We start from the raw sequence: 15627 nt of genomic DNA, 5'->3' as shown, positions 1-15627 counted from the left end.
AAACAGCATCCACACACAACATATTACCTGATTCTGCTCTTACGCTTCTGGTCTGCCTCCAAACACCAGCTTATTATTTTATTTTTTTTTTTTAAAACAAGAAACATCTTTATTAAATGACCATGTATGATGTAGGCAATCATATACTTATATAAAATGAAAACAAACCACACCGACATAATTTTAGTTGTAAACATTATACATCACTTATCAAGTTACTGTCAGCCAAACATTACATAGCTCATTCTTTTAAACCTCGTTCCTCCTCTGTATGTATTGTTCCCACAATTCCCATTTTTTTCTATGTAATTTTCTCCAATTCCCATTTTTCTATGTAATTTTCTCCTACCTTTTTCTAAAGATTCCAATTCCATTTGTTTTATCTCTGTTACTATATTAAATACTTCTAGTAGTTGGTTTAGACTACGATTTACATTTTCTAGTAATTGCTTTTTTAGTGGCTACCATAATTAGAATCAGCAAGGCCTTACTATGTCTAGGCAAGTCCGATTCTGAATCGCAGCTCAAAAAAAAAAAGTTTCCTTAGTTGCACCAATTTGCTCACCCAGTATGTCTGACAGAGTAGTCTACAAGGAACATTTAAAGTCTGCCAACTCATTACACTCCCATAAAATATGTTCCCAAGTACCACTTTCTTACCCATTACACCTCTAACATTTCCTGTCTACCTGAGGAAAAACTCTTTGGTGACTACTTGGAGATATAAAAATACCTATGTAAACACTCCCAAGCAAAGCTCCTAAATCTTCTAGACTGTGTTGCATGTTTTGGAGACATACATACATCCCCTCATTGTTTGTGAATCGATTATCCACTCTCTTCCAAATCCTTTCTAATCTCCTCTCTTATAATCATTTATCATGCAATATTCTGCATGCTCTACCAATTATTTCTTTTTTTAACAGCAGCTTCTGTTCTAGATTCTACTAAAGACACTACCAGTGCTGGTCTTTTGCTTAGGATCCCCTTATGTCTTTCTCTTTGCCTATTCTCTGATATCAACCCTAGATAGAGAAAGCAATCTCTAACCTGCAGTCCAAATACATTCTTGGCCTCTTCCCATTCTATTACCTTTCTCTCCAATTATTTGCTCCCAACACCTTGGTTCTATTGCCAGTTTTCTAAATTCCAGTCCCCTCTTGCCTATTGTCTGCATCCCTAATTGAAGTTAATAATTGCAGTTATCCCTACTGGCAGAATCTCCTTTCTCCAGTCCCCTGCTGGCTTAGATCTTAGAATATTTTGCTACTTTATGAATATAATATTCTGTACAGTTATTGTTATTTTCCTTAAGGATTTTCATCCAAAATCCCAATCTCTCCTTATTTCTTGTGCCCCTTCATCATCCCTTTCCACTTTGAACTATAGGTTTCTACTTGCGCTATGTACAGGAGCCTTAACTGTGAAGCTCTGAAATACCCTTTCAAAAATCGGGTGATCCCAAATCTCTTTTTTTCTATTGGAAGAATCAGTTTATCCCATTTGGGTCTTGCCTCCTTCCCCTCCCAGATAAAACCCTTCAGCTCTTTAGTAATTGCTATCCACAACTTCACCTATGGTTAATAAAAATATGTCTGACCTGTGTATAAAACTAAAATGACTAGAATCATTTTAACTGTTCATATCTTAGTCTCTTCCCATATATCCTTTGCTGCTACAGCAGAATCCTTTTTAATCCATACTCCTAAGTACTTCATCTTATTTCCCCATGTATATGGATATTGCTGAACCAATTCATATATGGGTATATAATTTACAGTTATTGCCTTTGTTTTAGCTTTATTAATTTTGTATCCCGAAAAAAATATGAAACTGCTTCAAAATGTTCCACAACACTAAAATGCCCTTTTCTGGTTTGATCAGATGTAAAATATCATCTGCAAATGGAGCTATCTAACATTTTCTAGTAATTGCTTTTTTAGTGGCTACCATAATTAGAATCAGCAAGGCCTTACTATGTCTAGGCAAGTCCGATTCTGAATCGCAGCTCAAAAAAAAAAAGTTTCCTTAGTTGCACCAATTTGCTCACCCAGTATGTCTGACAGAGTAGTCTACAAGGAACATTTAAAGTCTGCCAACTCATTACACTCCCATAAAATATGTTCCCAAGTACCACTTTCTTACCCATTACACCTCTAACATTTCCTGTCTACCTGAGGAAAAACTCTTTGGTGACTACTTGGAGATATAAAAATACCTATGTAAACACTCCCAAGCAAAGCTCCTAAATCTTCTAGACTGTGTTGCATGTTTTGGAGACATACATACATCCCTCATTGTTTGTGAATCGATTATCCACTCTCTTCCAAATCCTTTCTAATCTCCTCTCTTATAATCATTTATCATGCAATATTCTGCATGCTCTACCAATTATTTCTTTTTTTAACAGCAGCTTCTGTTCTAGATTCTACTAAAGACACTACCAGTGCTGGTCTTTTGCTTAGGATCCCCTTATGTCTTTCTCTTTGCCTATTCTCTGATATCAACCCTAGATAGAGAAAGCAATCTCTAACCTGCAGTCCAAATACATTCTTGGCCTCTTCCCATTCTATTACCTTTCTCTCCAATTATTTGCTCCCAACACCTTGGTTCTATTGCCAGTTTTCTAAATTCCAGTCCCCTCTTGCCTATTGTCTGCATCCCTAATTGCAGTTAATAATTGCAGTTATCCCTACTGGCAGAATCTCCTTTCTCCAGTCCCCTGCTGGCTTAGATCTTAGAATATTTTGCTACTTTATGAATATAATATTCTGTACAGTTATTGTTATTTTCCTTAAGGATTTTCATCCAAAATCCCAATCTCTCCTTATTTCTTGAGCCCCCCCCCCCCCGCTTCATCATCCCTTTCCACTTTGAACTATAGGTTTCTACTTGCGCTATGTACAGGAGCCTTAACTGTGAAGCTCTGAAATACCCTTTCAAAAATCGGGTGATCCCAAATCTCTTTTTTTCTATTGGAAGAATCAGTTTATCCCATTTGGGTCTTGCCTCCTTCCCCTCCCAGATAAAACCCTTCAGCTCTTTAGTAATTGCTATCCACAACTTCACCTATGGTTAATAAAAATATGTCTGACCTGTGTATAAAACTAAAATGACTAGAATCATTTTAACTGTTCATATCTTAGTCTCTTCCCATATATCCTTTGCTGCTACAGCAGAATCCTTTTTAATCCATACTCCTAAGTACTTCATCTTATTTCCCCATGTATATGGATATTGCTGAACCAATTCATATATGGGTATATAATTTACAGTTATTGCCTTTGTTTTAGCTTTATTAATTTTGTATCCCGAAAAAAATATGAAACTGCTTCAAAATGTTCCACAACACTAAAATGCCCTTTTCTGGTTTGATCAGATGTAAAATATCATCTGCAAATGGAGCTATCTTTTCCTGATTACCATACCAATTATAACTTGAATTTCGGAGTCCCTTATTTTCTTTGTCAATGGCTAAATATAATACAAATAAAGTGGAAAGAAGATTCCCCTGCTCAAACATTATCAGAAAGTAACCCACCCACTTCAATTTTTGCCTACAATCTTTCATATATCCTCTTAATCAACCTTAAAATTTTAAAAGGGAATGTAAATGCTTCCACTACCCTGCTCATAAACTCCCTGCTTGACAAATGCTTTTCGTTCAGTCAAGACCCACCAACAACAGTGGTATTTTCTTACATTCTGCTTCCCTCTGGTTAATAATGTCAAATGTTTGCACCCCTCCACAAAACCACACTGATCTGTATTTATCAATCTTGGCTAAAAGAATAGCAAAGTTGATGCCATTATAGAGATAAATACTTTATAATCATGGTGTAGGATTGAAATGGACCTGTATAAGTTGGATCTGATAGGTCGTTAACCTCTTTAGATATTACAGCCACTACTGCTTTCTTCCAGGATTCCGGTTCTTCTCCTCCTCTTAAAATACTATTAAACAAACCTTCCAGATCTTTACCATTTTTCCCCTCCTAACTTCCAAACTTCGGCAGGAATACCATCTGTTCCTGGGGACTTTCCTGTGGATTAGTTATACATCACCATTTTTCTCTCATCACCTCCCGTCCTGTTAGTAATTGAGCCTCATCTACCTCTAACCTTGGAATACTTAATTCTTCCATAAACATTTCCATTTGTACCTTTTCTTGATTTCCATATATCTCTTTTATACAGACTTTCATAACATTTCTGAAATATTTCAAGTACCTCTACAGGACCTCGTTATCTTCCTTGTTACAGGCTCCCTATGCTTGCCTACAATCCTTTCAACGTTCTGTTGACTGAGCTTTTGTGCTCTGAAGTCATAAAAAAACTTTCTAAAACTCATGCATATTAGTAAGGTAATCCCTTATTTTCTGTTTAGCATTCTGCAATTGGTCCTCCTCTTGTTCTGAGAGATTTCCCCTACTCTGCAATACTTTAACATTTCTCAGTCTCTCCAAATAATTCTTGCTGCTTCTGAACCATATTTCTTTCATTTTCATCCTGTTTTTAACCTCCACTTTTAAATTTTATCCTAATTTCTATCTATATTTTCAGAAGAAATTTCCATGTTCTGTAATAACTCCCAAATAATTTCCACTACCCAATCCTTAAATTCCTCTCTTTTCAACAGGTAGGTGGGGAAGCATCAGTTTCTCATTTTTACTTCATTACCCTGTGTTTTTATTTTAGTTACTATTGGCACATGATCTGAAACAGTTATTAGGTGCATATCAAAACTTTCAATTAAATGCACATGTTCCTGTGAAATGTAAATTCTGTCTAGCCTAGCCCAGTTTTTGTATTTTGGGGAATAATATGTAAATTCACTCCTAATCCTACTACTGAATTCACATCTTTCATGCTAAATTTCTTCAAAAATCTACCATCCTTTAACATTTTCCCTTCTGAACCCCCAGACACCTGCTCACTGCTGCAAATCAAATTCAAGTCCCCACCTATAAGTAATATTCCCTGCTAAATGCCTACTTCTACCAGAATTTTCTTGAGCTCCATTATAGCAGTATTAGATGGAATATAAATACATGCCAGTGTAATCCTCCTCCCTTGCCAGTAGCCCTTATTATTACAAATCTATCATCATATTTTTGTATTCTTTGCTATCACTATTTGAGTACCTCTTGCAATTAATACAAATAACCCACTTTTCCTTTGTCTCATATTCCGCTGAATAACCTTCCTGAAAACCTTTATCAAATTTACATGCTCAGTTCTTTCCAAATCTGTCTCCTGACCATATAGTTATTTGCGTTCTACATTTTCAATACAGTTCACTATTTTTTTTGTATACATCTGTGAGACCATTAACATTTAAAAGATAATATGTTAAAAAGTTATTCCCACCTTTAATATTTAACAGCTTTTTTGTTAATTATCTAGTTCCAACTTTTGTGTTGCATGCATACACTGTTTATCAGGCTGATCTAGCCCATGTCACATCTTACAAAACTTTGTTTTACTGAAAGCGCTCAACCCCCCCACAATACACCCCTAAAACCTATTAACTTAATACTAATGCACAAAACTATGTACACCTTCAAATAGTGAAGTTTTACACTATTAGGAACAACTGTCCTTAACTTATAACCTCACTCACACACTTAGGTTAAACAAAAAGGAAAGTTATCCATGCTAAGACTCATGATACAGCCTGTGCTTTTACCAAGTGCTGGCTGGTTTTGTCTTCTCTTTATTCCAAGCACCAGCTTGTGTCAGAATTAGGATACTCTGGATGCTAGAAATGTACACAGTACCAAATTATTCAAAGGACTGCAAATTCAAGGTTCCCCTTTTGTTTCTTCAGTCTTCAGGGTAACTGCTCAATTCAATCTTTCTTTAATTTTTTTTAATTGTTCTAGGCTTCCATGTACGACTTGCTAGGCACAGAAAGCCAGATGAAAACACCAAGTGGCTGTATAATGAACTTCTGCCCTCATGGAAAATCATGACAAACATTGGCTAAATAATCTATTGAGCTCCACAGCAACACATTACCTATTAAAGATCATTTCACATGCTCAGAAAAGTAAAGCATGACTATTGAAAAATGCTGTTGACTCCAGTGTAACATTGGCCCAGTCTTTTCCTACACAAGTTTATACTGGATTCTGGATATGAACTATAAATAACACGGTCTTAAACGGCTGCAACTGTGATAAAATTCTAAAAAGGTTTGAAAATTCACTGACTTTGTCCCACCTTACGATTTTAAAAAATCCATATCTCATCATCTTAAACCTTTTCCTCCAAGTTCTTTTTGGCAGTTTTCTACCTTAGCTGATTCTTATGTACAACATATTCTGACGGACAAAACAGAAAATACGGCAAATAGTTCGGAAAAACTTTTCTAAATTTTTCAAGGCTGGTGCACCCTACCACTTCTTAAACTACACACTTTTTAAAACCGCCTCTCTTTCTCACCAGTTGCTTCAATGTCTATACTGAAATTAACCTACACTACCCTATCCACACACTCGGTAGCAATTTTTGTTAAGTCATTCCTAATATTATTATGTTAACAACTGCAAAAAGTGGTCATCCAACACACTTTCAAGTGCACAACTCTGTTGGCACTTAAATTTTAAAGCAGAAACACAATTACTGTCCTTACTAAACTAAAGGGCGATAAAGTGAACTTCAAAACATTTTAAATTTTGTTAAGTTATGTCTTGCTGAGAAAGCTCACTAGCTGTATTACGTACACCCCTTACCTAGATCTCTGCATGTTTAAGAAAACTATGTCATGGAAACCTGTACTGATCTCAAAAAAATGTAATCCTGTTCCACACAATCACAGCCAACATAATAAGCAGGTAGTACATACCAATTATACGCCAATAATGTGAATCAGTTTCCTGACCTTGCAACTTTAGTTTTGTCTTGGTTGGGCTCATATGGTATAATCAAAGCACCATCCCAATGATCATCTTTCTTTAATAACCACCTTTTTCAAATAAACTGGAATCACTTTAAACCAGTCTTCTTCCATTAGTGTTACCACTAAATAAACACAAGCTTGTAAATGCTAAAATACAACTTGCACACTCCTAATTTATTTTGCCTATTGCCAAGGGTTCTTGTCTCACTTGAAGTAAAAGAGTGTCATCTGTGATACCTTTCCAACCTTTTTGCCAATACAGATAACATCTTTGTATTTGCTCCTGCTACAACAAAATGAAAGAATTTGACTACTCTAGATTAATTGGAAAAAACACACCTCTCAACTGTCCACAATTTTGCAGAATATCCTAAATTTGTATTACAGCTTCACACACCTTTATTGCTCAGGTAATGCATATTGATGCAAAACTTACTGGTGTGTTAAGTGAATTAGAGTAACATTTAAAACCTGCAAATAATTTTGGGCCTTGGTCGTCCCCCCCCCCCCGTTATGTTTGGTTTTGTCCAGAATTCTTAAGCAAAGTTCAGAAGTATGTTGAGAGTCCTTCTCCTGAACTCAACAGTAGATTGTTTGTTTATTTATTTGTTAACGGCAGAGCACTGATCCACATGGACCTTTTCTGGGCTCAGTTCTGGAATATTGTCTGATTAAAATGCTTGCTCAGAGCGACACTGTAGGCAAAGAGAGACTAAAATAATCGAAACTTTGACCACATGAAGCACGCTGTTAACAGCCCACAGCTATAACTCTCTACTCTGACTGCTCTGAATAAAATACTTACTTTTTCTTCAGTAACTTCTGCCTAAACTTGCAAAGACAGCACACAGTGGCCTCTTTGCTATCCTGAACCTGCACAGAGTCCTTTAGTCAACACAACACGCTGGTCATGCAAATCACTGTCCCAAGTTTGAGAAGAAGTCATGTCTTACTACTACCACCACTTTCATAAAAAGAAAAGGAATAAAACATTTTCTTATCTACCAGCACACACACACAATCCTAATTAACAGAAGGTAGAAAACACTCACTTATATAAGGGATTCTTGAATGAATGCAAAATCTGCTTTATGTAGTATTAAATATTTGTTGACACTACTCCTTTTCATGGGGTTGTTCAACCCATTGACACCAACAGATATAATTTTAAATATTATTATTTGATGGAGACTGCTACTACAAGTAAAATTGAAAAGTGCTTTCCTTGACTCATTATGACAAATATATTTTTAAAACTGTTACGGATGATTTAAAAAACTCTAAATTTAGAAATAAAACTGTATATTTTAATAATCTTCTGCATGGATAAAATATATCCAGGCTTACTATAGCTCCCATAGAAGCCACAAAACTAACCCTCTTATGACATCTACTGGGAATTCCTAGCTACTACTGGTTAATAGCAAGCAGAAGGAAAACTGCATGTACATTACAAACATACAAAAGGAAAAATTAAATTCAATATATTATGTATGCATGAACCATGAACATTAAGATGTATACACTTCAATTTCTTTTTTATCTAAAACAGACTAAGATAAATTGATTAATCCTAATAATTTTGTCGCTATGAGTAAATACAGGAGTGTGCTGTCATTAAAGCAGACAGGAAAAAAGATGCATTTAAAACTGTCACTGTCAAACATTTGTAATTCTTAAATATAAATGTAATTCAGATTAAGTAAATCACTACTTACAGTATAACACATGCTTATAAGACTTTGTACATAAAACAATTGCTATATGAATAAAAACACAGTTCAAACTATCATTCTTAGGTCTGACTGGCTGTTAAGAGTCCAGTGAGGAGAAACAGGTTCAGAGGTCACACCTACTTCCTGGTAGACAGCACACATAGTTTCTCATGAGTCTGTGAGCTAACTGAAGCTTTTAGAAGCTTGAGCTTGTCAAAAGTCGTCAAAAATCCCATCAAAAGGCAGGTGGGAATTTTCTAGTGAAGCGAAGCTTTTAAGCATAACTTGCAAAATGATGAATATTTAAAATAAAGGCTCCAAATTACCGACCATACACAGCTATAAGATATTAACTGAACTTCTGCAACGTGCTCCATTTAGCTAAGTAAAATGTATATATAATAATAAAATGTCACCACTTTCTTTTTAATTACTTAACAGTAACGCAGTAAGCATTTCTCTCTCCTGCAGTGATTAAATACTTTGACATTGGGACTAAAACAAAGGAAAGGCACATAGATGAAGATACAAGTATAAGATATATATATATATATATATATATATATATATATATATATATATATATATATATATATAAATAAAATTAAAATGAGTAAGTGATTTTATACCATTTCACTAGTGCTACACTATGTATATAAAGAGATGAAAGTATAAAACAGTAGTTTGCAGTTGGATAAGATTTTGATTGAATTTTGAGACGTATACATCATTTATAAAGTTAGCATTGTTGTGGGAAAGATAACAGGAGAGAAAAAAAAGTTACATTACCTTCTGTGTAGGATTCCACATTATTTAGAAAGACAAAAACCTGCATGAAATGTAAAGTTATGTATAATCATTTGTCTCTGGGTTTCTTTTTTTCTTTAATAGTCCACTCATTTTTTGAAGCTTGTCTTTTTAAGTTCATTGAAGAATCCATGGGTCCAGGTTGACTTAAAAGGTTCTTTTTTGGACAAATGTGTATGATTCGTGAGAGTCAAACACTCTCTTTCCTTCTGGCAGGGATAGTCTTATTCTTGCTGGGAATATGAGTTGTGCTTTGATTCCTTCCTTTTTTTAAATGATTTTATTAGACTTTATTTCTGATTTTTAATTCACATGCATCAGGTGCAAATCAGAACTCTTTTTTTTTATACAAATGGAGTATCTCGTATTTTGTATACAGTTTTTATTACTGGATCTACTGCTGAGCTGTGGTTGCCTCTTAGCTGGTTTATTTGGACTTATTCGTACTTTAATACTCGTGAGCCAAGAGGTATTCACTCTGCTGGGGGCGTTTATATATTGCAACATTTTCATTAAATAATAAACTGTACAATACTACTCCCGATATGCTTTTCTAAGAAAATAAACAACAGAGGAAAAAGAAAAACAGAAAAGTTAACTCTGTAAATATACTCTAAATATGGAATACATTCAGTAACCAACTGTAAAATACTACTCCTGCTATGCTTTTTTTTTCCCTCTCATGTTTATTTCATGTATATGTTGCAGTTCTAATTTTTGCTTCGATTTATCATTAAAAGAGCAATTCTTTCTTACCCATTTGGTAAAGTCGTTTCTATAAAGGTTTTCTGGACCATTATCGTTGCCAAGTAACAAATGTAAATTTAATTGTCACTATCTTAGTTAACCAGGATATGCTAGCTAAGCATATCAAAGGCTCCTTTTCAGCAGCTCCAAAGTGTGAACAAATAGGTACAATTAAAAACGATAAAACATTTTTACGCAACTTCAAGGGAAATGTACATCTCATCAGAACTGAGTATACAATTTAAACACAACGACGACTGTATTCAGTCAGTATAAACACAACTGCAATATTACAAAGAACAAAAATTGAAGGAGGATTACTCACATATGTTAAGATACACTAATCGAATAGAGAATAGTCAAACTGGTAGTGGAAGAATAAAAACAAAACATACAAATGAAGCTGAAGTAAAAAGGGTTTAAGGAGAGGCTGGCATAATCTGGAGATATGAAAGAAGAAAATTGGGCAGTAAAAAGTGGGAAGTATTATGGCACAAAACAGTAATACAATTAATACTTGTATTTGTACTGTATAACAAAATATAGTGCAGCAAAGCTTGATTTTTATGCCTTTTCTTGTATTATGATTTATTGCTGGAGACAAAAACAGTTTTTCCTTATCGTTAGGCAGGTTTTCAGTTTTTGTATAAAAGCTTAATCTTGTCCACAGATTTGATTTCTGCTGGTGTATGGAGTCGAGAGTGATTATGTGACTAGGTTATGGTATGGTCAACAGATGCTTTTATTGAGAACTTATTGGTCTATAATGGTTACAGACTTGGACAAATTATCATATGCTGTATTTCATTAACAAATAAGAATGTATTACACAGGAAAATGAGACGCACTAGAAATTTTCTATACAGTAATCGGTGTCTCATTCCCTCCCAAGTGTCTGACTGCTATCATCTCTCTCTCATTAAAAATCTCACATTCATCATCATCATGTCTGAGTTGCCTGCCAAATAAATATAGTTATGAAAACTTTCTAAATTAACAAAACAATTTCTATTCTTACATTTAACAGTACTGTACCTTACTAGATTTATTTTACCTTGTTATCGAAGTAAATTTACTTGTTTTAGCCAAAATTCTAGCAAATCACAATCACTTATTTAATTATTTACTTTAGAGTAATGTACTAAACATGGAAAGATTAAATACAAATAAAAGCCAAGGCACAACACATGCATACAAACACAGCATTTTATATGCAATTTATTATGTTGTTCTGTTTTACTGAAATGTACTCTCCTTAAATATTACTCTTTTCTTTGTATGCATTACTAATTAATCTTTTACATTTCTGTAAAAGCTACCTGCTTTGTTGCTCCTGGGCTCTGGCTGAAATGAATCCACTTAGGCAAGTCCACTACTCTCGTGTATAGATTATATATATATAAAAAAAATATGACATGCAGGTATATACATGTAGACCTGCAGGTTAGCAGTCGCCTCACAGCAAGAGGTTCTCTCGTTTGATTCTCAGCTGGAGCACCTTCTGTGTGGAGTCTGCATGTCCTCCTCGTGACCAAATGATGTCTAAAGACATGCAGGTAGGTGCGTACGTGAATGGGTGTGCCTTCTTTGAAGGTTGGGCATCGGGCTGGCAATTCGGCACCATAAAAATCAACTGCCAATCATTAGCGGACCAGAGTTCTGCTGTGGCGACCCCTAAGAGCGATAAGTCGAAAGATATACAATACATGCAGGCATACACATGTATGAATTAGCATCTCCAGGTATACACATGTATGAATTAGCATCTCCAAAATGAAGAACACTATCAGTTTTAATCTGGCACAATCAGCAGCAGCTTATAAACAACTCCAGCTAGGAATTTATTAAAAACTTCACACTAGGAAGTTTACAAGAATGACCAAAACATATTACTCTACACCTACAAAAAGTTCAGTACTTACGTGCTATCGCAGATTTTCGCTGTTGCGAATAGCGCCTACCTGCACACAAACGAGTGGCTGAAAGATTTCTAAGTGCCAATCACAGTCCTTACTTCTTTCAAAAAAATATACATGACTTTAAAGAACAGGGACAATTTAAGAAATCCTCTTCCTGTTTTGCAAGCATTAGAGACGCACGCATGAGTTGTCATGACTGATGTTGTACTGTGTGTCGGAATATTTTCATACTGGGCAACGAATCCTTCACAGAAGGAAAACACAGAGACTGTGAAATTGGGAGTTATGTATTACCATTTTGTTTCACCATCACCGTCATACAAAAAGAAATGTGGAGTTTTCTCACCCCATGTCACTGTAACATGAACTAGTTTCCCTGTAAGTTTAGCAATGACAGTCACTATTCTCTGCACACTTTCTTCCACAAACTGTAAATAATGCAATCGACAGTACAACAGCAGGCATGATAACTGAAGCGCAAGTCTGTAACGGATGCAAAAAAGGAAGATGATTTTTTAACTTGTTTGGTTCGTAAAACTCATGTACAGTTTTTGGCTACTTATAAGGACTTACAATAACACTTTGAAGTGTTTAATACACTCGCTTCTGTGGAGGTATGTGCATTTCACAACGGCGAAAATCTGGTTGCGATAACACGTAAGTACCAAAAGTTCTTTTGATGAATAAATGAGTTAATTATTTAACTGATATTTAGGGTAAATAAAAACTAACAGTGAGTGGTGCTGCGGTAGCGTTGTCACCTCACAGCAAGACGTTGTCCCGTTCGATTCTCAGCTAGAGCATCTTCTGTGTGGAAGCATGCGTGAATGGGCGTGCCTTCGTTGAAGGTTGTGCATCAGGGCTGGTAAGTTGGCACGTAAAAACCCACTACCAAACATTAGCGGACTGGAGTTCCGCTGTGGCGACCCCTAACCGGGATAAGCCGAAAGACACAACAACAACTGAATGTATGATTACCCTCCTAAAGAGGAACTGTAAGGAACATGGACTTTTTAAGACTCAAGATGAGAGGTATTCCTCACAATAAGGTATACTTGTGAGGTATGCATATAAAACACTTATACATACAAGCACTGAAACATATAAATGGAGTAGTAAACCCTAATTAACAGACAGCATGAAGTGCAATGCTTGCACTTAACATACTACATTGAAATATTCATATATGCAGCAACTTAGTAATTATCACCCAACATATTTAGAAGAATATTTTTTTCTTTCTTGAAACATGCAGAGTATCTCCTACTGTTCTGCCACCACTGTAGGGATTACTACTGATATGGCAAATGCATCTACCTGGTTAACATAAATCAACAATTAAATAGCACAATACTCATTAGCTACCTCAAGAGTTTTACTACCCATTGCAACCCATTCAGAAAAACACCTTTAACATTTTTTAAGGCAAAATATCTTGCCACTCATTTACACACACACACACACACACACACACACACACACACACACACACACACACACACACACTCTATATATACAGGGTAACATCATCTACATTCACACCATCAATAAAACATTAACTTTAAACATGCTCAACAAACAATGATTTCAATTTTGTGTCAGAAGGTGGAAACGAGATATTCTACTAGTCCAAAATACCCAGATAATGCATCAATTCACTAACTTCAAACAAAAAACTTATGCTAAATGACCAATGTGCAGTCTCCAACTGCCCAACTACAGTTTTATCAAAAAGTTTTAGGGAGTGTATTCCTTCTATTTCAGCTGTTCTTCCTGTTAATTCAGTTACCATTTTTGTGTTAGTAGTAGAAATAATACCAAACACCGGAATCCATACAGTTCCTTCTTAATAGTTCAGCAAGTTCAACTACTACAGTTTTGTCTACACAGCCTTTTAATTTCACCATCAATAAAAAAAATAAGTTTTATTTCAATACACATTTTATAAAGTATCGGACTTCTCCTGTTTATCTGACCACCATTACACTTGGCTGGAAATTGTTATTGGTGTCTACCCTCTTGTGAAACTTTAAATGATCAACACAAAAATAATTCAGAATGCAAATACACCAACAACAATTACTCGTGGTATCATTTAAGCGTTTAAGTAATCCAAAAATATCATAATAGGCAGCCAAATTAAAATGATGAAATTATTTTAAATTCTTGCCAAAAAACTACCAAGAACTGTTGCACGTGGGGACTAAGCCAAAATATATGGGCGTAACAAGTTAACAAGCAACAGCGTGCTCTCTCACTATGTACAGTTTTTGACAAGCAACGTAGGTATAGACATTATACAATTGCATTTCAGAAGTCTATTAAGTTGTCCATCAGCGCAGCGTATAGATACATAACTTACTGGTGCATGCCTACGTTACGAAAAAAAGTTACCAACGTAATGAAAGCAATTCTTTGGTTTAGTTGCCTTTTACTTTAAATTAGTAATTAGAAAAAAAAAACAAGTACAGGCGAGCGGACAGATCCCACATTTTAAGTGATGATATTAAGCATTATTAAATTGTCAGACACAGAAAATATCACTCAGTTTATTCAAAAGTGTAACCATACCAACACACACAGGACGTAACCAGAGTACCGACAATTACAATACACAGATCAAGACCTGTTTTGACAAAATATTCTTATTAACTACTTTAATACAAGACATAAACAAGAAGTAAATGAACACATTTGACAACTACCATCCTTCTTTCAAAATGAACTTCTGCAACCTTAAGAGACGAGTTTACTTACAATGATGCGTCTCAATGTACTATAAAGCATGCTCAATTACAAATTTCGACAGTTGCTATGGTGCGAACACGAGTTACTTCGCATTTCAATCACTGACATTTCCTATCCACTTTAGCACTGAGTAATTTCAGACCTGCTGTATCAGAACCAGGACATTTTCATTTTCTGACTGATACAAGTCTAAACAGATGGACATTAATCATGCCATTTAACAGTTAGGTTTACCAGTAAATAGTGCAGTACTGATGGGCAAAGCTATCCAAAACTATGTCAACACCCTATCCCCCAATCTCATCCACTCAAAATAAATAAATAAATGATTGTTGAAATGAAGTAGACTGGAACGCTGTCAACATATACAGCAAAACTCGCTGTTACCTCAAAGTAGGTCCTATACAAGCTGTATCAGTGCTTTCTATCTCCCTGAGGATTCTCTCATGCTCCGCTGCTATTTCCAAACTCATGGCATCCGCCATCTTCACTCCACTCTCAACCCCCGCCCCTCTACTAGGGTTAACACCAAAGAACCAAGACATAATCGGGAATCTCGGGATATGTAGTTTTTTGTAATGGACGAAACTGTCCTTGTTAATGCGGCGCTCTGTAAGATATCATATGATTGCGATTTTGTGTTGTTAACTTGTTTAAACAATTTACTGAATGTTTTAACAACGGATAAAATAGAAATCTCCAGTCTTACGTAAAAGACCAGGTGCACTACAACATTTTAATGCATACGTATCTATTATCCATGAATTTTGCTTCATATTTTGCCCTA

The 15627-nt window shown here is 35.3% G+C and overlaps 1 protein-coding gene across 2 annotated transcripts in view; it reads right to left on the bottom strand.

The window, feature by feature from the left end:
* EXOC6B (exocyst complex component 6B) overlaps window positions 1–15354 on the bottom strand; it is a 5967963-nt gene extending 5952609 nt beyond the window's left edge. For both annotated transcript variants that reach the window (XM_044063970.1, XM_044063971.1), the window contains exon 1: window positions 15228–15354. In XM_044063970.1, the coding sequence (XP_043919905.1) occupies window positions 15228–15325 (98 nt within the window). In that variant the 5' untranslated portion in view covers window positions 15326–15354. The remainder of the gene's footprint in view (window positions 1–15227) is intronic.
* Between the last annotated feature and the right edge of the window lie 273 nt (window positions 15355–15627).

This window comes from Protopterus annectens, chromosome 2.part2 (assembly GCF_019279795.1).
Source record: "Protopterus annectens isolate FY-2018-M chromosome 2.part2, PAN1.0, whole genome shotgun sequence".
NCBI lineage: Eukaryota > Metazoa > Chordata > Ceratodontiformes > Protopteridae > Protopterus > Protopterus annectens.
Note: the sequence above shows the minus strand (reverse complement) of the source record. Positions and strands in the feature narration are given on the sequence as shown.